Source organism: Patella vulgata, chromosome 8 (genome assembly GCF_932274485.2).
Source record: "Patella vulgata chromosome 8, xgPatVulg1.2, whole genome shotgun sequence".
Taxonomy (NCBI): domain Eukaryota; kingdom Metazoa; phylum Mollusca; class Gastropoda; family Patellidae; genus Patella; species Patella vulgata.
The window spans coordinates 8,448,931-8,472,339 of record NC_065886.2 but is presented as its reverse complement, the minus strand read 5'-3'; the positions used below and the strand labels follow the sequence as shown (position 1 = coordinate 8,472,339).

The following is a 23,409-nucleotide window of genomic DNA, read 5'->3' as shown; positions in this document are numbered from 1 at the left end:
CTACAAATTCACACCCTCATTTTACAGACTATGCTTAATCTCTTATTCTCAAATTCAATAAATGAATGACAAAAACTTTAAAGCTTTATTTTTAAATTTTTACCAATTAATGGAATGTTTTTTGACAGAATATTATGACTCAATGCTTTCCTTATTTTAAAATGTTTGCTAAAAAGAAATCTGTTAATCTTATACAAAAACAGGAACCAAACTGTCCTCATATTTTTTTTAATGGTCTGTTAAACTTTATCAAATTTCTTTGAAATAGAAATTTTATATTCAATTTTTATCTTCTTTTTCATTAACTAGTGTTATCATTTTTCATTAATAATAATCAAGGGATTATTAATTAAAATGATTCATTTATTTCTCGAGTTTCATTACTAACATAACTTTACAATTAACGAATGGAAACTTTTAAAAGTGCCTGTAATAATAAGGTAAAGTGTGCTGTTAGTACCTGTATGAATAAGGTATAGATGTGGAGCATCATATATCTAAATTTTTAACATGTTTTTAAGGAGAACCACTGAGCGAAGAAGTCCCAGCCCCACCCAATACCGATACAAAACCGGCTGAAGGTATACTGTTTAGTTTGAAAAGTTTAAACAAAAAAAATTAATCTTTACTTTTTGTTTCTGTCTACAATTCGACAGTTTGTAAAGCGAGCAGCTTTATTTTCATTTTTATTTCGTTATATTTTTATGATTATTGCTTGTCTTCAGCTGTTCGCTAGCTCAAAGCGATTCTGCTTATCATAAAATTACCGCCTATACTTTCTGAGGTCAAGTGTTTGCATCATCTTTTCGTCAGCATTAAATTTTTTTTCAGAATTAAGATAAATTTTTCTTCGAATGCCTTGTACATTATGATATACATGACCTTAATAGTAGCAGGTTTACTTTCTCAAAAATAAAATAGAGTTATCTCCCTTTTATATTTAAATATTTAATTATCAGCAAATATTATATTCACCAGGTTCATTTGTATTATTTTTTCAACATATTAAAATAGTATAATACATGTTTACACACTGATCTTCACCAGACACCCTTCGTATTATTTTAACAAGAAAGGTAGACGATATATTAAAATAGTATAATACATGAAAATAATATAACACATGTAGACACAGATCTTCCCCATGTGTAGGATGACCCGTGCACTTTACAGAAAGTTGGTCTCGACACGGCTAAATGTGCACGCTTCAGTTGCGTGTCTCGAACTGATTTCTGACTACCCCGCACTCGCTTTGAGTCGATAAATAGCCATGGCACGTGCAATTCTCTACAAATATATCAACTATTAAAGCCGTAAAAAAACTATTGTTGACGATTTTGAATAGCAGTAAAATTTAGCTTCTTGGTTATTACAGCAGCTTTAGTAATTACGTTTGTTTTATTTTTTAAATTGCTTTATCATTAACTGTACCGTTAAGAGCGGCATCTTTTGGTTTAGTACAAATACTATCTCTGAATCACTTTCTTTAGCAGGAACATGATACTAGCAGTAGTTTCATTTTACTTTTACAAGTTTTTTAAAACAATTGTTGAGTTGTCTAAAGTGCTTATTTCTAAATTCAATTTCTTGTTCTAGCTTTCTGTTATGTTTCGTAAAAAAGTAGTCTTGATTATCCCGACCTGTCAATCAAACGTAGAATGGTCGATAGACTGGTTAAGCGAGACTAATTTCAAAACAAGGGCAGGTAACCTATCTTTTACTCAAAAGTGTCTGGATGTTATAGACGCAACTTGGAACCAGTTTTCAGTCTATTATTTATAGATGATTAATGGTCATAGCTTATTAAGTACAACATGATCGTTTATTTAGTGACTATAATTGTGTGAAACTGATTTGAGGCTTGGCATATATATAAATATTGTGGCGTAATTGTCGAGATATTTGGAGATATTTATTTATGGTGGGTCACCCTACCATGTGTCCTTGCATTTTTTTTTTTTAAACATAATATAATTCGACACACTCCTTTGTGTTATTTTAACAAAACCCGCTGGACAACATATTAAAATGATATAATACATGTGATGTACCATAAAACTCATTTCCATTCATTCATTTATTCATGTAATACATTCATATTGCATACCCACTAATCCTTCTACATTAAACGACTCACAATCATATTTTAATCACAGGAAATAAAATTTTGTAACAGTATATATTAATACATTGTATAGTATACATGTACATACACCCATCAACATGTAATTCCAATAATGTTTTCATTTTTTTAGGGAAATATGTTGTTGATACGGAAAGTAGAGGTATAATAGTTAAACAGCACCCAAATAAACATAAAATAGATTAATCTTTTAAAACATGTTTACAGAATAGCACCCAATTATAAAACTTGTTACAATTCAGAATTTTGTTACTAAGCACATGATTATAAAACTTATTAACATTTGGGCCAATCAGAATTTTGTTATTAAGCACCCAATTTTAAGACTTGTTATAATTTGGGCCAATCAGAATTTTATTATTAAGCACATGATTATGAAATTTGTTACAATTTGGGCCAATCAGAAGTTTGTTATTAAGCACATGATTATGAAATTTGTTACAATTCGGGCCAATCAGAAGTTCGTTATTAAGCACTTGATTATGAAACTTGTTACAATTTACATGTAGCACCCGATTATAAACCTTGTTAATTTTTACTTATTTAGCACCTTATCACAATAAATTCAACTAGCAATACAAACTGTAATTTATAACTATACTGATACTGTATTTTTAAACAGACGAAACCAATGTGGTCTCTATAACTGATCTCCAGCCAACCTTCCACTTTAGTTGGTTGTTGAATTTATTTTATTCTCATCGTATGCCAGTCTATTTAATTGCTATTTTATTCATGTTCTCTTTTATAATGACATTCAATTACTTTTTTGAATTGTCATATATACTCTTGTGTATGTTATCACTCATCATTTCAGTCAGTTATATAGAGGGATAACTCTTGTTTTCCTTTTGCGTTCGTCACTTCCGACTGTTGAAGCATTCCGACTGTTGAAGCATTGATTATGCATCTATCGTAGCAATGATCTCTGTGATAAAATAATATCTGGAACGTGTTTAACCAGTTCCATCACATATGTGACAATGACTGGCACCAATATTGTCCTTTAAATGTAATTGATTACCATAAATGAAATGAAAATAGGGTTTAACATCCTACATTTCTACTCCATCCGTGCTAATGAAGATGGGTATACGTCATGCAGTGTATGTTAAGGTAAATTTGGTCAGAACACGTCCCCCTTTTTATTCGAATTCCAACTGTCACAGGTTCTCTTACATTCATGCCAATATGTACTCAGGACCTCGGTTTTACGTCCATCGGAACGACTATTCGTTGTCCCTTGACAGGCCCTCCGTCATGGACTACTGACGAGGGGAAACAACGTCGGAAAAAGTTCAAGAATTTATTCGTTTCATTGATCATGAGCTAAAATTTGTACTAGGATTTTTAAAGCTCAACCAATGACGAGGGGAAGGTGAGGGGTCTTTAGCAGTGGGAAGAAACCGGAGTACCGGTAGAAAACCCACGAGGTTGGACAGGGAGCGGAGAATCAAAATGATTCAATGCTGACATCTTAACCATTGGAGTTATACGTGTAAAAGGCCCCAGGTTAATTGTTAGTGAGTCCGCACCATTTACTCCGGCCATTAAAAAACACAAAATACAACATTCAGTATCCAAATTCATACAGTGGTTTACAAGTTTTTAAAATAGATTTGCTTCAGCAGTTTTCTTATACTTGATGTGGTTCATAAGGCAAGCTCTCTCTCTCTCTCTCTCTCTCTCTCTAGAATGCCTGATACCACTTCTCATGGAGGTGATCAATAGCTGAATAGTTTTTGTTGTACATGTACTTCTGTTTTTAAAAACAGAAAATATATCAGATAAAAGTATTAAAATGGTTTCTATGGTTTGGTTTTGTTTCTATAAGCTTGACAATCTGTCTAGTTCGGTAGTCGATGAATGATTGAATGAAGTGTTTTCTTTTTTGGTTGGTCTGATCTTAAGTTGATATTTGTTGGGATGATCAAAGTTTTATTTTCTCAATATTTTTGAAATGTTGAAACTGAAGTCTTCTATTGAATTGATTTTTTTTATTGAAATCTTTTTTGTAGCAGTTTTCTTTTTTAGAGAGATAAATAATTTTAAAGAAATTTATTTCAGAATGAATAATTTGACCAGGAACAGGAACATCAAATTGGCATGTTATATGTATAAATGTATGCACTTGCATGTATGACGTAACACTTATCCTGTTTATTTTGTTGGTTTTTTTTGTTTTGGTTTTTTTTGTCTTCGCATGCTTTGTTTTTGTTTTTAGAAAATTTTGTTTCATTTTTCAACAGCTTTTTTTTTTATTATTATTATTATTCATATGCTACATCATCCTTAATTGTGTCCCACTTCCTCGTGAAACCTTGTTGCAAATGTGACCTTGTGACCTCAACAAAAATTTGTTTTGATGTCTGGAAATATTCTCTTCATAAAATTTTTTGTAGACATTTACAAATATTGGATTTTTGTAGACTTTACAAATATTGAATTTTTGTAGATGTTTACAAATATTGGATTTTTGTAGACATTTACAAAATATTTGGTTTTATGAAGATCGAAAAAAAAAAATAAGAATGAATTTATTGATCAGCGAAAGAGAATACGAGAAAGTGGGTGCCTTGCTAACAACATCTCCTGTACTTTTCATAAATACTCATTTTACGTGAGAAAACAGCAAACCTGATGGAAATTCTATTTAAGATTTTCATAAGGGTAAAAATGAAAATCTTAAATATAATTTCATCAGTGTTTATTATTTACATTTATTTCACAACCTTGATATTTTTGTCAAAATTTAATTGAGAAATTTCACTGTAATTTTTTTGTCATCACTCACCAAAATTTTCTTTTTCGCTCTTTTCAGTGGATCGCAGTACTAGCGGTAACATTTCCCCTGCACTCTCTGCCTCCGTTTCTTCAATAATTCTTGCTGTGATCGTATCTATGGCATGCTTCATTTGGTGATCGTCATGATATCCCTGTTGAAGACTACGCTTCAGTATTTTCTGTGTTGCTGTTTGATTGGTTGATTGGCTGGTGCACGATGGAAGTTTTACGTTCCTGGTCAACATTAAATGTGTTATCTATATTAAACTTTTTATGTGTGTTTTAAAAACAAAGACTCAAATTGTGTTGAACATAACCAGATAGTGTTTGAATTGTGAACTTTACGTAGACACGGAAGAAGGAATATACACTTTCATGAATTTCGCGAAAATATCTACAAATGTATCGAGGAATATGTAGGATATTTTGACCAAGTTCACGCATTTAATTGATTCAGTTATGTGATTTGAAATATCCTTATTGAAAATATTGCCAGGATTTGTTTTTATTATGAAGAATAGCCACACCATTCCAAACAATCTGTTGATACTATTGATTTTAATCAATCATAATTTGTGTTTATATTTGAACAATATGTGTGAATCTCATGATCGTGAATTAAGCTTAGTACTTCAATATGTTTTGTATGATCAGGTAAGAAAGTAAAAGTAGACAAAACAAAAAGTGACCAATTAAAATGGCCCTATCTTAGTCTATATTATGTGAAAGTAAAAGTAGACAAGATGTGACCAATCACTATGGTTCTATCTTGGTTTATGGTTTATATATTAAAGTAAAAGTAGACAAAATGTGACCAATTGAATATTCTGTTTAGGTCTATTTAAGTGAAATTCCTGTGTAATTTTGTCATTCCGGAGTTTGAAGCTATTAGCCAGTAAAATTCCTGTACCTTTTTAATGAAAGCCTTTTGACACGAACTTTAATCTACTTAAATATTGAAGAGTCTGAATTATATATATAACACTATAGCACTGTTTACTCACAATACTCTTAATTTGAACATAACGTTTGTCATCTTGAAAATAGGCTCTCTAATGTAAAGAGAAAATAACAATTTATAGGGACCAAATTATCTCCCCCTTATGGTTCAAATTATCTCCCTTCCATTTGACTTAATCATTCAATATTTTTTTTTTTTGTGGCGATAATCAACTTTTTTGTATTTTTAGACATGAAAAGCTTAAAATCAAAAAAAAATGTATTATTGCTTTAGATATTGTCATAATAACTTGCTATCTGCAATCATGTAGTTTGATATTTACCTCATCATTAGTAACATATATAGTGCCAACTGAATAGCTTTTGTGTCATTTTATTATTTTAACATTTCTTACCAAAAACAAACAAAGGTATATTTCATTGACTAAGACTGCCACAGTTGAATTAAATAAAAAGATCCAGAACATTTGGGAATATCAGATTTAAAGATTAGGTTGTGAAATTGAATAGGTAATTGTTTTCTTTTGCTAATGATTTGGTGCTACTGCAAAGTCATCGATTTGTGTTTTGTTTTTTATTTCTATTTGACCAAAGATTGGTTGTGTTATCGTTTCGTTTAGTTATCAATTATGAAATCATGCTACCAATTTGTGCTGTTTTTATTGTCTGAAATTTTTGACAAGTAATCAAAGAATTTGATTCAAGAATATATTATTCCTAATTTTATAAATTATCATTTTAGTTGACATGAAAATAGCGTAGTTTTGTTTTATTTCTGTTGAATTGGAAATTCTAATTGTGTGTAAAGTTATGATTATTTTGTGTATATTAGTTCTATTATTATAATTGTATGTATATCATTTGTATAAAGACTAACACCTTTCTGTCTCCCTTACTAATACTCCTTCACTCTCAAATTAATAACCTACATCGATAATCAATGAAAAACCTTTTAAGCCCTTACTAAGTTGAGAAATGATCACAAGGCCTAAACTATCTAACATAGATAATCAATGAAAACTCACTCAAACCCTTCAAAAATCGCCCAAACCCTTCAAAAATCACTCAAACCCTTCAAAAGTTGAGAAATGATCCTAAGGGCGAACCTGTCTAACTTTTATAATCAATGAAAAATCACTTAAACCCTTCAAAAGTTAAGAAATGACCCCGAAAGGATTCAAGGTTATATTATAAATTCTGTCCATCTAAGAATTCCGATTTAATCTTTCATAAAATGGTGTATTTTTTGTATTTTTTTTTTTTTACTTTATTAATTTATCATGTAATAATCCTAAGCATAATACTAAACATGATCAAATAATTTTTTCTCCAACACTCACATTTTCCATCAAACTTTAGAATGATAAAGAAAAGAAGTCCCTGAAGACTCATTTATTTATGTATTCCCATATAACACAACCCCTCATTACTAAGATATGCTCATTTGGAAATATTAATATATATATTAAGAATGAATAACTTGACCATTTTTCTATGGATCAAGTGATGTTTAATACCCGTGTCCTCTACCTGAATGAAAATGAAGCAACTCTTAACATAACAGTATATATTAGGGTTTAGGGAAAGTGAGATATCCTAACACTCAGTCCATATATAGTGTGTAGTTTTTCGGGAACTAATATCCAATCCCAACAGAAATATTGTATTTTAGGGACAGTGAGTTATTCTAACATCCAATCCTAAAATATAGTATATAGTTTTTCGGGAACTAACATCCAATTCCAATAGAAATATTGTATATTAGGGTTTTAGGGACAGTGAGTTATTTTAACATCCAATCCTAAAATGTAATGTATATTAAGTTTTTTGGGAAATAACATCCAATCCCAACAGAAATATTGTATATTGGGGTTTTAGGGACATCCAATCCTAAAATATATAGTGTATATTAGTGTTTTAGGGAGCTAACGTCCAATCCTAACAACTAATATTAGGGTTTTAGGGACAGTGAGTAATAAAGGGAATACGTGGGATATTGTGATACTGATATAACATTGTGTCTAGGAGTAACCCTCCCCAATGATCTAGTCTAATTAACATCTGTCTGTATATCATGTATATGATGTATAAGGCATGATGTAATCTGTAATATATGTGTATATTGTAGTTTTAGTTTTTTTCATCATCTTTCTTCGTTTAATAGTGCTTGTTACATTATATCCACTCCAGGTAGTCAAATTAGAATATATCTGTGGGGCAAAGACTGGAATAATACCTTTTAAAAAAAGGAATTGCAGAATTACTATTCCGCACAGCTATAGGACCAGGCGTTTAATAATACGGCTTGTAAGATCGTGGAGCCATGGTTAGACGATTGTAATCCTGTCCTTCGGTGTAAGAAGCATGCTAAACTTTCTTTTGAAGCATGTCTTCGTGGAAATATGCAAAGGAAAGAAATGCTCCACAGATAAAGCTTCACAACCGATTGTATATTTTTACAAACTAATTTGGCGCCTAAATAGTTATTATCCCTCTCCGCTCTAAATCGTCATGGTAGGTTGCTAATTTTATCATCATGTTTACTCCATATTTAGAAAAGAAAAAAAAAGGATTTGTTTCACCAGATATTAACCCTTAAAATTATAGATTTAAAATTGTGCGATTATAGATAATATTCAGTTCGAAACAAATGGTAAATAAACTAGGGTGTTGTTGGAGTTGGTGTCTAGCTAATATTACTTTAACTCTCAGGTTAAAAAAAAATATGTGACAAGTTTTGTTCCTAATACGAATCCTATGCAAAAGAGTTGCACGAAAAATAAATCAGGTTCACTCTTGCAGATTTTTTAAATAAAATAACGGATTTAAAATTAGTATCATTGAATCAAGTGCTCCTTAGTTTTTATTGCAATTTAACAGGCAGTTAATTGGATATTTCAAAGAAAACTTTGTTTTTGAAAAAATAAAATCCAGTCTTGTTAATTCATGTTGACATATTATATTATGCAGTACGAGGCTTTGTTCACTTGCCGTTGTTTAAATATATATTGTTGAATGTATGTAAATTGCAAGACATCAATGCTTCTGGTGTAAATTTTAAATACAACCTTTAGTCTTATGGTGTTTGTGGAATATTGATTGCCAATCCTCCTGAATAGTTAGCTAGATATAATGTGGCGGAGTAATATGGATGTAAAAAGTAATTGACCTTGTGACCTATTTGTAGTTCGATGTCTATTTATGTATAAATATTAATGTTGTTGTTAGACACTAAAAAAAATTTGTGTTCACTTGAAGTTAGAAATATTAACACAAAGTTAAATATAATAAAGGCCCCAGTTCTCACGACTTTAACCTCAAACATCAGTTATTAAACACTCCATAAAGTTGAATTAGATCGATACTTCGAAGAGACTTTACCAAATATCAATTAGTAGTTTGTGAAAATTGCAATTCTTTTAGGAAGATGAAGGGGCGAAAAAAGCTTGCCTTAAACGTGTAGAAGGTATTGAATTTTAGGTTAAAGGCAAACTGCGCACAATTTTTCCAACCATGATAATGAATAGAATTCTATAATTATTTTAAAAGCCAACTGAATGTTTCTCATGGAAAACTGGCTGGAATATCTATAGAAGTTGGTGCACATACTTGATATATTGTAATATATTATGTGTTGTTATAGATACAGCATGTTGTGTAGGTGTGAGATGAGATTAAAGAGAGCAACGATCGAGATTAAAGAGTAATATTTATTATTGTAAGATATTTAACTTGTGCTAATATTTAGGTATTATGTAAATTTGTTCGATGGATATAATTAGTCATAATTTTCATTGTGTGTTTATACATTGACTGGTCGTTTGTCTGTTTTTATTACATTTCTCATCTGTTTTAAATAAATATCCATTTTTATTCAAACGTTGTTGCATTCTTTACTAGAAGTGCTGCTACATTGCAATTGACACTGATGTAACCGCATACGTGACCATACGTGATATTCGTCGTGCATGAAACATTCAAAATATTATAATCATACATACTTGTAATGTTGAAAGTTTCGATTGCGTTTGGAATGAATACCACTCCGGGTTGTTTCAGATGTTAATGGATCTGCCATGACTAAGCTGGAGAGTTTTGTTTAGCTACAATATTGCATTGAACCCATGTTAGAACATAATGGTAGATATTATAATTAGAAATGTTTGTGGTCGATAAACATACGATTTTCTCCTTTATTTGAATTAGCACATTAGAGTGTTTAAGATGTTGATAGAACTGGCATAGCTAGGGTGAAGAGCATGGGCTACCTTACAAGCCATTTTAGCTAAGGCGATTCTCCAGAAGTGAGGGACAAATGTAGACCTGATTACATATTTTAAATTTATTTTCCTAAAATGGTTATAATTCAACCAATTTATCTTGGTATGTTGAATTGGGTAGTACTGATGTTTGTACAGATGAAGTTGATCAGCCCACAAGACAAACATGGACTGGTAGAGATGTAAGTTTATTAGGGTGATTCGTATATTGTATTAGATGGATTTATTTCAATGTAACAATATATATAATTCATGTTTGGGGTGATGGTGTGAGTGGTACTTTTCTAGCCCAGACTCACTTAGGAAATCAAGCGTGAAGGATCAGGTGGCGCAAGATAAAACTGAAGAAGACAAACTGCAGTGGGATGGATATATCTTTATTTATTAGCAACATATCGTATTCTTTTATATTGAACCATTCGCTACTTTATAGATGATAATGATTCTGCTTTGTCTAAACATACACAATACACTTTATATTTACTACTTTAGAATAATCGCCTTGATGTTTCTTTTATGAATTACACAACTGATCGATGTAAATATCAAACATTTCGGGGGTTTATAAGTACGAAACGGACAAAATAGGAGGGGGTGTTAATTTAAAACATATCGGGTGTAAATACAAAACAGGCTAGGGCGCAAATGCAAATAGAAAACAGATCAGGATGTGAAACGGAACAGGGTGTATATACAAAACCTACCCTGGTGTGAATGTAGAACGGGACAGGGTTTAAATACAAAACCTACACGGGTTTAAATGTCGAAAGGGACAGGGTGTAAATAAATATAAAAAAGAACGGGGTGTAAATAAATAAAAACACTACTAACATAAATATCAAACATGGGGTAACTTGTAAATATCAAACATGGAGTAACTTGTAAATATCAAACATGGGTAATTTATAAATATCAAACATGGGTAACTTGTAACAAGCTAATTTTAAATATAAAACAAAGCTGACTTGTTAATATAAAACCGAACTAACCTATAAATATAGCTAACTAGTAAATATAAAACAGAGATAACCTATGAATATAAAACATAGCTAACTAGTAAATATAAAACAGAGCTAACTAGTGAATACAAAACATAGCTATCCTATAAATATAAAACATAGCTAACCTATGAATATAAAACATAGTTAACTAGTAAATATAAAACATAGCTAACCTATGAATATAAAACATAGCTAACTAGTGAATACAAAGCATAGCTATCCTATAAATATAAAACATAGCTAACCTATGAATATAAAACATAGTTAACTAGTAAATATAAAACATAACTAACTTGTAAATACAAAACATAGCTAACCTATAAATATAAAACCGAGCTAACAACCTATGAATATAAAACATAGCTAGTAAATATAAAACATAGCTAACTAGTAAATATAAAACACAACTAACTAGTAGATATAAAACCGAGCTAACCTATAAATATAAAACATATCTAATTTGGAAATATAAAACATAACTAACTAGTAAATATAAAACATAGCTAACTAGTAAATATAAAACCGAGCTACATGTAGTTTGTAAATTTGTCAATTTAAAACCGAGCTAGCAAACTTGTAAATATACAAATGTTTTATATACTATTAAAACATTCAGATTTTTTTTTATATATTTATATATATATATATATTTTATTAAAATCCAAAGAATTTGGACGGTTGGACTGTTATTTGTATACCCCCTTTATGAACCACATTTCGCCGACGATGATTTTATTCGATGCTATTGATAAAATAACAACAGGCAAATTGCTGCTAAGATTGCAAATTATACCAGCTTGCAAAACCGTGCTTCCGCTTCTCCGTTTGACCGTTTACTGTATTATATTTATGCTTTATTGCCATTGGTCACTCAAAGTTACATTTAGCATCATCCTCTGTGATTGATCAAATGGAATTCATGTGCTTTACTGATTGGCTAATGAACCTTTAACCTGATTGAATTGTAAGTAGGTATTTTATTGGTGGTTTTGCCATTTTGTTTTTTGTTTGTTTTTTTTTTTTTTTTTTTTTAGAAAAAATAAAATAGATATAACATATTGTATAGTTAGTGTTTCCCTTTGTTTTTCTTCCGTTTTTATTAGATTTTTTAAAAAAAAATAAATATAACATATTTTTCTTTTTGAACTAAAAGCATGAAATTAATTTTCTAAATTCTCCTCACTTCTTTTTGTCTATTTTCCTGCTAATATTGTTGGTAACGCTTAGCATGTTCTCATTGAATTTCTGTAGACCACAAAGCTATCTATTTTTTGACACGAGTAAACCGCAAAACGGGCCCATGCATCCGCTATAAGTATCGCTGATCTTTCATGGCTATTTTCCCTTTATCAGCATCTATGTATTAATGATTATGTATGGGAATTACACGATTCTGTTCACTGAATTTATAAACACATAAATACAAAGATATACATGACTTTTTATTCAATATGATTGAAATACAGATCCTATTTCGTTTCGTTTTTTTATAGTTCAAATATTTCGTTTTGCTTGTCTGCACCACACTCGGCAAACCTCAGCAGATTCCAGTACCCTACATCTAATCTCGGCTGTATGACCAAGTCCGCCATTAGACCTACTTTCAAGTTCCCGGATTACAATGGCGTTGTCCATGACGACTAATGACGTCATTGATGACGACGTATTTGAAGAATGTTTTATCATACAAAATTTTCAAAGTTTGAAGCTGTTTTTCTTTCAAGTTTATCCGATTTTCTTTAGACAAGGACAAATTTGCACTGAAAATTCTTCACACTCTTCGAACGACGCAATTTTGAGAACTTCTTTCTAGACGCGGTCAAGTTTCCCTTATAAGTAAACCGGTGCCGCATCGCAAATGTATAGGCGTAGGTGCATATCACTTACTGTCATACATCCGAGGCTAGATGTAAGGTTCCGGAATCTGCCGAGGTTTGCCGAGTGGTCTGCACCATAGAAATATGTAGAGACCATCGAAAAAAAACTGAAACGAAGTAAACATCTGTATTTTAATCAGATTAATTTTCTTAGTTCAAGTTATTTACTCTTAAGAATATTGTAATTACCTTCAAAATCAGGGCCGTAACTAGCTCAGAGCAACGAGGGGGGCGGGAAGTGTTCTCGGGGGTGCTGTAATATTGAGGGACAATGTATATCTATTTTTTTTATGGTTGAAAATTTTTTCACAGGGGGGGGGGGGGGGGGGGCGAAACTTTTTGCAGGGGGGCAAAGCCCCCCCCCCCCCCCCCTGCGCCCCTCTAGTTACGGGCCTGTTCAAAATACTTGTTTTCAGTAAGATTTTCAATCCACCTAAACTAAACAGTTATAGACAAAATCTTGTAATTCCAAATCCATGAAATATTTTCTTTTCTTCATATTTATACCCCCCCCCTCCTTTTCGGCAGACAGTTTGACGCATGCTTAACGGCTTAAAAATGTGTTTGTGTATAGAAACATTTTAAAACTTTAAAACTCTTCTGTACTGTTTAATGTAACTGCATGATTTGTACAATATTATCTTATTAAAAAATGTTTTCATTATTAACGTCTATATGCAAGAGGAGACGGGTAGTATCGGCCATGCCTGTTCCTCGATCTTTTTTCAACATTTTTAACTAAAACACTCTTTATATAAATAAAAAAAGGATACATTTCATTATATTATGCTATTTATGATTATTAACATTCATCTATAAGTAATGAATAACAAATTATAATATAACGTTCTTACTCCACATATTCAGTATCTGGTGCTGGCATGGCAACAGGGGCGATAATTGGAACCATCATCGCTATTCTAATTATCCTGTTCATCATTATCGACGTATCGTTCTACTTCAACAAGCAGTGTGGTGTGTTGTGGACTCTCCAACAAAAACTGGCGGGAAAACCACCGGGAGAAAGTGATGGTGCACGTGACATGGAAGAAGGCGACAAGTAAGGATGCTAGTTTATTTCGTTTTATGTAGAGCTAGATCTTGTTTTTGTCCTTACCGGTCAGCTTTGGACATGGACACTGAGTTATCTTCCTTTGAAAATTGCGGCACGTGTCCATGCTGGGTTACCCCTAACAGAGGAGATTAGAATAGTTAAACTGGCTTGAGTTTATGTAGCTTAAAAACGTGAGCTAAAATATAAATAAGATGCATATAAACCCAATGTAGCCAAAAACAAAGTTCTATTAATGAAATAGACATTTTACTAGTGCTTAATAAAAGTTAAAACGTATTAAATCGGAATAGGGTTGTCAGTTTTTCTGAAACCGTTTCTTTGATAAATTGTTTCAATGTCATTTAGTAATTGAATTGGAATACACAGGTCACAATTCTATGGAATACAATTACTGCTTATTACTGAGCGACGTTTCGACTAGTCTTGTCATATATTCATATTTTATCATTGCTTGATAATGACTAGAGAAGCCTAGTCGAAACGTCTCCCAGTAGTAAGCAGTAATTGTATTCCATACAATTGAACTGGAATATACAGGTCACAATTCTATGGAATACAATTACTGCTTATTACTGAGCGACGTTTCGACTAGTCTTGTCATATATTCATATTTTATCATTGCTTGATAATGACTAGAGAAGACTAGTCGAAACGTCTCTCAGTAATAAGCAGTAATTGTATTCCATAGAATTGTGACCTGTATATTCTTCATAGCCGTTACACAATTAGTATTATATAGTTAAATATGTAATATGACATTTAAAATTAAATGCGTTTATTTATTTATTTTTTATCTCAGGGAGAATAAACAACCATTGTTAACAGAAGCTAAGGCCGAGGAAGTTAACGAGGAGTAAGTATAGGCTTACATCATTTTCTCAGAAGTCGTATGTTGGGTCTGTAACAACATTGTTTGTCTAACTTCTTTGATAGACATTTAGTAATTGAACATATTAACACAAGGTGCAGTTTTATGGATGCACAATTAATTTATGCTTGTCTAGTTTACCCCCATGACCCTAAAGCAACGACCGCGAGTTTTACAGCATCTAGACGTTGCTACACTGCTGTGCAATTCCTGAACTTATAGCTACGTTATCTCCCGTTACCACAGACACGTGACACAAACACACTCAAATCAAACATGGAAACCTTGACATTGAACGAATCTTGAACTTTGCAACTCGATTATCACAGGTAGACATTTTAGTTGGAAAGCGCGAGACTTGGTATTCGCGATGATCGAGGACACTGATAAGCTCTCAAGCTGGGTCAGCACCCAATCGAAATTAGTGCCGAAATATGCAGGATATTACGTAAAGGACTTGATAAGATGTACGGAGTTAAAGCGAGATCAAGCCTTCTATTAAAGATGGTTTACTGTTCGAAAGTAAATTTAACCCCATCCTGTTTTGTTTAATATTTTTAGTCTATACTTCTATCATAACAAAGCAACTAACGCATTTGGAACTTTTGCAATTCAAATAAAAATGACAATTATGTAACATGATAATATCATTTCAGATACCGGTAAAAAGATATTTTATACAATCCAGAACATACTCCGAGAATAAATCTCTGCCCTGAATGGCCGCCATATCCAAAAATTAGTATAATGTTTTGTAATGCGGCTCTACTCCGTTTCACATCTGTCATAAACACGGCGATTAAATAAACATTTTCAGTTTAATTAAATGGAAGCGGAGTAATTACTCAAACTAAAATCATCGATTTAGGACTCAAAATGTCGGTCAACTAGCTTAGTGCCTGTTCTCAAGCGGACGTAACTGTAGACAGGCAGCCTAAGTTTAGTGTTAACTTAAAGGTCACGACTCACGTCACGTGTAGTATTGGTCTACGTAACTCACCCAGATGTCAACCCTCTCAGTGATAGTGACCAAGCGAATATTTACTGCTAACCAGTTTGAGGGGGGTTGGGTGGCCGAATGGTTAGCACGTGCGCGCTGTATCACGTCTATCATTGAGTCAACTGGCGTGGTTTCGAATCCCCGGTTGTACGTGGCAAGATGTAGGGTGACAGTAGGGTCGCCTGTCCAACCTCGTGGGTTTTGTCGGGTCCTCCGGTTTCCTCCCACTGCTAAATACCCCAACGCGCAAGCGAATTATTTAAATAAAATTGAACCATGTGTTAGTCCCGAAATGACCTAGTTTGTGTCGAGTGGACGTTAAACCCCATCTCTCTCTCTCTCTCTCTCTCTCTCTCTCTCTCTCTCTCTCTCTCTCTCTCTCTCAATTGCCCTTCACAGATATATCATGTTTTAGTCCCTCTCTCCGGAATCTCTCTCTCTCTCTCTCCCTCTCTCTCTCTCTCTCTCTCTCTCTCTCTCTCTCTCTCTCAATTGCCCTTCCATCAGATAGGTAATGATATTCAAGACAGATATATCTTGTTTTAGTCCCTCTCTCCGGAATCTCTCTCTCTCTCTCTCTCTCGCTTACCAGTTTGATAACACGGTGTATAAATGAAATGAGTTAATGTTGATTATATTACATAGGGAAGTACCAGAGAAGAAAAATGAGGCCCTAGAAGGTGTGATGGAAGAAATGAGTCCAGATGAAAAAGAAGCGAAACAATTCGCAGAAATGGCGGACACTTCGCCCATTAAACCTGATAGCCCCATTGTAAGTTTTGTTGTTAATTGTCTATTGCTAAACTCTTTCTAACCAAGGCAGGGGCTAAGTGAGAAGGGCGCAATGACGAGCTTTGCGTCATGGTTTTGAGTTTTTGCGCTCTCTTGAGTTTTTGTTCACCCCTCATGCAAACACCATGCGACACCCAACGTCTCTATTGCAGGGGGAAGATTCATCACAACACATGGCATAGGTCCACAATATATATTTAGAGTTCCCACAAAGCGTATTTATCATATTTAGTCAACACTGTCCCTCTTCGGCTGCGTCAAGCCATAAATGAATTTATTATATACATGCCAACTTGTAATGCCGAAAATGGTCAATAAAGATGCTCTTGCAATAAAAAGAGAAACGACGGACTTATTACATAGCAAGCAGCATAGATTGGTGATATTTTAGATCAACATATCTTTTAAAATGCTGAACGAAATTGAACCATTCATCTTTGACAATATTGTGGTTTGGAAGGGATTTCTATTGCGCTATAATAACGCAAGGGGTCCTTAAAAATGGGTTTATTCTGATATCTTTATTGTCACCGCTAATGATGTATGCAAACTTTTTTTCTATGGATTGTCGTTGAATTTTTGTAATGATTATTACGTTTTATTTCGATTGACAGGTCCCCCAATCAGAAGCTACTATAATAGTAAACCCGGCAACACCGGAAGCTGAATCTCATGACGATAAACCTGTAGCATGAGAGAGCGACGAAGACTAATTATCGCTGGTTAGAAGTAAAAATAGCATTGGATTGGTGTTTAAAGAAGACCCGAGCTTGTTTTTCTTTTTTATTATTATTATAATGCATTGTCCAATTTTATGTACATAAATAGTGTCTAAAATCCCCCCCCCTCCCTCGCCCAACCCCCCTCCCTTGGCCTAAAGACAAATATTTATATTACAAGTCAATATTTAACTATTGGTGTTCAGTTTACATCTCGACTTCTGGATCATCTCGCAAAAAATATTGTTTATTTAAACCAACCAATATATTTTAAGCTCCACATCATTGTTTCCACAGAAACATACATAATTAATGATATTTGGGACCATTTTTAATTTATTTTTTGGGGTATTATTTGTTCCTTATCTTGCCATGTTAGTAATCTTAGCGCACAGCTTTGCTAAGTCATTGTTTTGGGGTTTTCCAAATATTTTATGAAGTTTATTTTTTATTTTGGTTTGAGTATTTGGGTTATTAATGATACTATTTTTAGGACACAAATTAGTCTTAGCAATAAATGTTCATTTGAGTACTATTATTCCATATATTTTATGTTGAGTTGAAGGGTTTGTTTTATCTGGATGTAACTGGGTCTACAGGTATAATTATTAGTGCTGTCTCAAGAAACAACTGTGGGCTGTACTGGATATGCAACCGGAACTGTTTGCCTATTATATTTGTACCTGGAGAAGCGTGCCATATTATTTTTACATAAGTATTATTTTATGCTGCATTTTGTTAACAAGAAGTTTTGAAATACACATATGTCCCTTATAACAAGACCTGTTGGATGTGGCTAGTCTCGGTCAACCAGTTCTTTAGACCATATATTTAATTTATGATTTTATTTGAAGATGAATACATGTAAAGCCAGGTACACACTTCAATTTCAATGTCGCATCTGAATTTTACATCAAAATGTTTGAGTTGGTTTGCAAACTCCAAATATGTCACATATTATTAGTAGCTGAGAGCAATGAACCATATCATGTCTTATAAATATCAACAAATCAGGCAGCAATAATCCAAATTTATTCACTCCTTTTCCATCTATTGGTGCCTTTTGTTTGAATTTTAGACGATTGATCGTTTCAATGGGAAACCGGGTTTAGTGTGTATTTGGCTTTATCAATTATCCATCTGGTTATTTTTTTGTTTTGTTTGTTTTGGTTGTAAGACATGCTGGTAATCATGCTTTAACTAGTCTAGTCTCTGGTGGGATAGATTTAAAATTTAGGAATTGTTTTAATTATCCTATGAAGAAAACCATGGGTTATTATGAATTGTAACCTGGTAGATTGTGATATTACACTGTTGCTTAGTAGCAAAATAATTTGTTAATTCAGAGAAAACACAGTTTGTTAAGTGAAGGTCACAGTCACAAGTAATGCAATAGTAAAGATAATATTAAACACACTATGGGGAAAGTTTTAATGATAACGAGTTAATTATTTCATTTGCCAGAATAGCAATGACATGGTTTTCCTGTTGGTGGCAAACCTAATAATACATTATAATTTGTCCCGTGATAGGTGATATTGTAGTAATTGTAGTACAAATTCAAAGCAGCGTGGTTATCTCCAAAAAAGGTTTTTAAGCTTACTAAAGTTTAAATCAGCATATTTTCAATACAATTTTAGTATGAAACACACGTTTATTATATTAAACACAACTGATTTTTATTATGTAATACACAACTTGTGTTTATTATGTAATACACAACTAGTATTTATTGTGTAACACACAACTGGTGTTTATTATGTAATACACAGCTAGTATTTATTGTGTAACACACAACTGGTGTTTATTATGTAATACACAACTAGTATTTATTGTGTAACACACAACTGGTGTTTATTATGTAATACACAATTAGTATTTATTGTGTAATACACAATTGGTGTTTATTGTGTAATACACAATTGGTGTTTATTACGTAATAAACAGATGTTGATTATGTAATACACAATTCATATTTATTATGTAATACACAACTGTTATTGATTATGTAACACACAACTGATGTTTATTAAGTAATAAACAGCTTATTCTGTAATACACAACTGTTGTTAACATTTCGTATTCTAAATAAAATTACTCCCTGTAATGAGTTGTTTGAGAACAGAAATGGACACCTTTAAATAGAAATAAAAATAAGTAATATTAATAATTAAGTTTGTAATGAATTTTGATTTTGAATAAAGATAAAATATAATAAGATCAAGATGAGGTCGTCTGCTGGAATCCTAAATATCACCAGATTTCATTTTCTAAGATCGTTTTCATTTTTAAATATATATTTTTGCTATATTGTTTGCTCAATTTTTATATACCAACCCTTTTGTGTTGTACACCATCAATAATTCTCTTATCATACTGACGCCAATCTTATCTACGCTAAGAGTTAATTTTATTGTACCCATTTGTTTTAATTCCATGTTAAGAGCACCATTGATTTCTTGCATTGCGTCTTTTAATATCGTTTATTGACAATTATATAGTCAGTCTTTTCAAAATGCAGAGTTATGACCCATGTTACAAAATCATCCGCGAGTTAAGAGGCTAACTAGACGCCCGCAGGCCTATCGACAAGGGTAGATAACTCTGTTAGATGAAAATCAGGAATATTCTATTTGATATTTTGAATATTATTTTTAAGCTTGACCATGACAATTTGCATGATATTGTGGTATTATAATGATTAATTTTAAGGGTAATTTTATTCTGTATATATATCCAATATTTTATTTAGTACTAGTTTTAGGGTACCATTAAAAAAAAAATCATGAATATTTGGGTTTTTATTATTCTTAGATAATATTCATAATAACTCAAGCTTTATTTGTAACTATGGTAACCCTTCCACTTTTTCATTATATATTTATATATTGATAACAAAATTACAAGCAGAATGTCGAGCGTATCTGCTTAGTTTATTTGGGTTTTAGTACGCGGGAAAAGTGTCCGATTCCTTAAACTCACGTAGATTACGTGAGTTGTCTTTTAATGTGTAGACATTCCAGATATACAATATATTGTAGAGGTAGGTTTTATTGTGTGGCGATTGTCTAACTTGTATTTTAATGTATTATATTTGATATCTTTAGCTTTTTGATGTTGTCTTTAAAAAAAATAAAAAAATAAAAGTCAACCCAAAAATGCAGGAAGAGGGGAGAAAAAAATTAAGGGAAAAATTGTCTATTTATAAGAAAAAAAATAAAAGATACAGAAAATTTTAATTCTGTAAGGAAAAGTGTTGAGAGAGTTCATGGAGAGAAATTTAAAATAAGGTTTTGGAATGAACAAACTTTAATACAATATTTTGTTTATAAATTGTCCTCTGTTTGTATATTTAACTTGTCTGTATTCAGTATTGTTTATAGGTTAGACCAATTATTATCTATTATTTGAACGTTGAGTTCACATTATCGATAGTGTCTGATTTGAATGTATTGTTTAATGATAAATATGCAGTTATTTATTCGGTGGTGTTAAGGAAACAAAATCTATTGTATTTGGAATTCGAATCGAAAATCGGAAAACTGGCGACCACCTGTCACGGGATTGTCTAGCACTGACAATTGTACAACAGTGTTCTGTTTAAAGAGCATTTAGTAATTAAACACATTAAATTAAACACAAGAATTGTATGGAAAATTATTACTGTATTTTTAATCTCTTGTCGTTTCCATGCTCCGATCAAAATTACAGTAATTGTTTTCAATAGAACTCGTGTGTTTAATTTAGTATAGCAGTGTTATTTACTCTTTGGGCAGCTTTTTGGAGTGACATTTAGCAACTGACACACGTAATAAACACAAAAACATAATATGGAACACAATTACTATTTTAATTTAAGTGACGTTTCGTTGAGATTTTGCATTTGCTTGATAAGAATAATCTTTTAGGGGCATTTAGTAACTGGATAGAGCAATGCACAAACACACATACTTATGGAAAAAACCCCAGCTACTTATTATTTGGGGGACGTTTCGAAGAGGATCTTGATAACACCGAGAGAATGCTCTTCGAAACATCGTGCAAATAAATAAGTAGCCGTTTTTTTCCGTAAGTATGTGTTTTTGTGTATTGCTTGCTAAGGTTGAGATAATTCTCATGGAAGTGTCTCTTTAATTACAATTGTGTTTATTAGTGCTGTATACTGTAGAAGAATCGGTGGTTATTAAAGTAAAGAGAAATAGAGAAATATCCTGTATGTTGATTGTATTAAGATCAGCTTCTTTAAAATCAAGTTATGATGTTTTATTGTTATATTTTTTTTCTTCTAGCTTTTTGTAGAGTCTGATTGCATTTATTATAAATATAAACATATACAATTTTTATTCTTTCTTCCTTTAAATGTCCTTCATTGTAACAAATGTGAAATAAAAAAAAAAAATATATGTTGAGTTTAATTTATAATTCAGTTTGGGTAATGACATCTCAGAGAGATTCATTGAACCATTTAAAGCAGGTTTATTTTCTTTTGTTTTCAAGGCAAACACATCCTTGATTATTTGGGATTAATTCAGCTGAACAACTTTATAACTGTAAAAATAGAAATATTCTAGCGAAATGATCGACTCGGATAACTCTATTGGTTTTATAAACATGACTCGGGGGAGGTGATTATTTGATGAAGGGTCTAACCTGTGGACTTTAGATCATAAGGTCTGTCAAGTGGCATTGTTTCGACCCCACATTTGTAAGTGAGTAGGGTCGCTTACCTGACATCGTGGGTAATCTCAGGGCCCTCCGGTTTTTTCCCACTATTAAAGACTCTTATGCCCAAGCGAATTATTTAAAATGAAATTGTACCATACATGTATGTTAGTCCCCAAAAGACGTTTGTCAAGACTTAACCGGGCACAGACTAGCAATTATTTGCCCATTGACTTCAATGTTAAATGGCTGTAACATCACAGGCTGTAACGTTTTGCTCAACATTCCGTTGGTTCCAATCTTTATAGGCACATTGGGGACCACATTTGGCAATCTCTTCATCTCATCATAATTTTGTAGGGGGTTGACCGTTTAGATTTTTTGCTACGGGGAGTTGATGTTGACTGCGGTGAAAATCTCACTTTCGACACAATGATTGGTCTACAGACAGACACTTTACACCCCCATTCCTCCGCTGTAAAATCATCTGCATTACCAAAACTGCTATGAAATTGAAAATTTGACCCCTTTTCTCCAATTCTAGACCAAAAAGTCAACCCAAAAGGCAGGAAGAGTGGAGAAAAAAATTGTCCATTTATAACTCGCACTACTTAGCCCGGGTGCCCTTCGTTAATTAGAGTTATTCCCCTTTAACTGCACTATCATTATCATTTAAGACGATGTTGTTTATGAATACATTGTTAAAGTCCTTGTCATGCTTGTTAAAAGTTTAATGTGATTGCATTATATGCATAGCATGTGAATTTACAATAATTTAAAAGAAAGTAAAGAACGTTACCCTTTAAGGGTTCTTATGATAGGGGTGACATCTATGGCATATAGCTACAATTGGTTAAATACTGATAATAATTATAACATATAGAATTAAACATAATTTAAAGTTTCATTGCGTCATTTTATCACAATAGGAATACCGGCAATATAGTGATAGGTAAATCTATAATAGAAATATCGCCCAAAATGGTTCAGGTCTGTTCAGTACTTACATGTTAAATCATGGATGGTTAAATTGAAATTTCAATGATCTATGCGGCTCGCTATGTACATGTAATAAGCACGCGGCCATTTTGTTGTGGACAAACAAAAATGATTGGCCTATTTTGATTTAGATTTCTTAATTAAATGTTAGATAATCAACTTAAGTACATATTACGTGCATGAAGCCGCGAGGAATTTGAAATTTTAGTGAACACTGCAAATGACGCATCAGTACTTTAAAGTTACAAT

The 23,409-nt window shown here is 32.3% G+C and overlaps 2 protein-coding genes across 9 annotated transcripts in view; both read left to right on the top strand.

Moving 5' to 3' along the window:
• Nucleotides 1-21,908, top strand: part of LOC126830954 (fasciclin-2) — an 80,199-nt gene extending 58,291 nt beyond the window's left edge. For 2 of the 8 annotated variants that reach the window (XM_050561507.2, XM_050561506.2), the window contains 5 exons: nucleotides 522-581; nucleotides 13,913-14,105; nucleotides 14,920-14,973; nucleotides 16,634-16,760; nucleotides 17,395-21,908. In XM_050561507.2, the coding sequence (XP_050417464.1) occupies nucleotides 522-581; nucleotides 13,913-14,105; nucleotides 14,920-14,973; nucleotides 16,634-16,760; nucleotides 17,395-17,475 (515 nt within the window). In that variant the 3' untranslated portion in view covers nucleotides 17,476-21,908. Of the gene's footprint in view, nucleotides 1-521; nucleotides 582-2,255; nucleotides 2,286-4,964; nucleotides 9,767-13,912; nucleotides 14,106-14,919; nucleotides 14,974-16,633; nucleotides 16,761-17,394 lie in introns of those variants that run through there. The other 6 variants (XM_050561511.2, XM_050561509.2, XM_050561513.2 and 3 more) reach the window with 4 other exon arrangements.
• The window catches only part of LOC126830957 (zinc finger protein 816), a 402,542-nt gene that overhangs the window by 343,398 nt on the left and 35,735 nt on the right, over nucleotides 1-23,409 (top strand). The window lies entirely within an intron of this gene.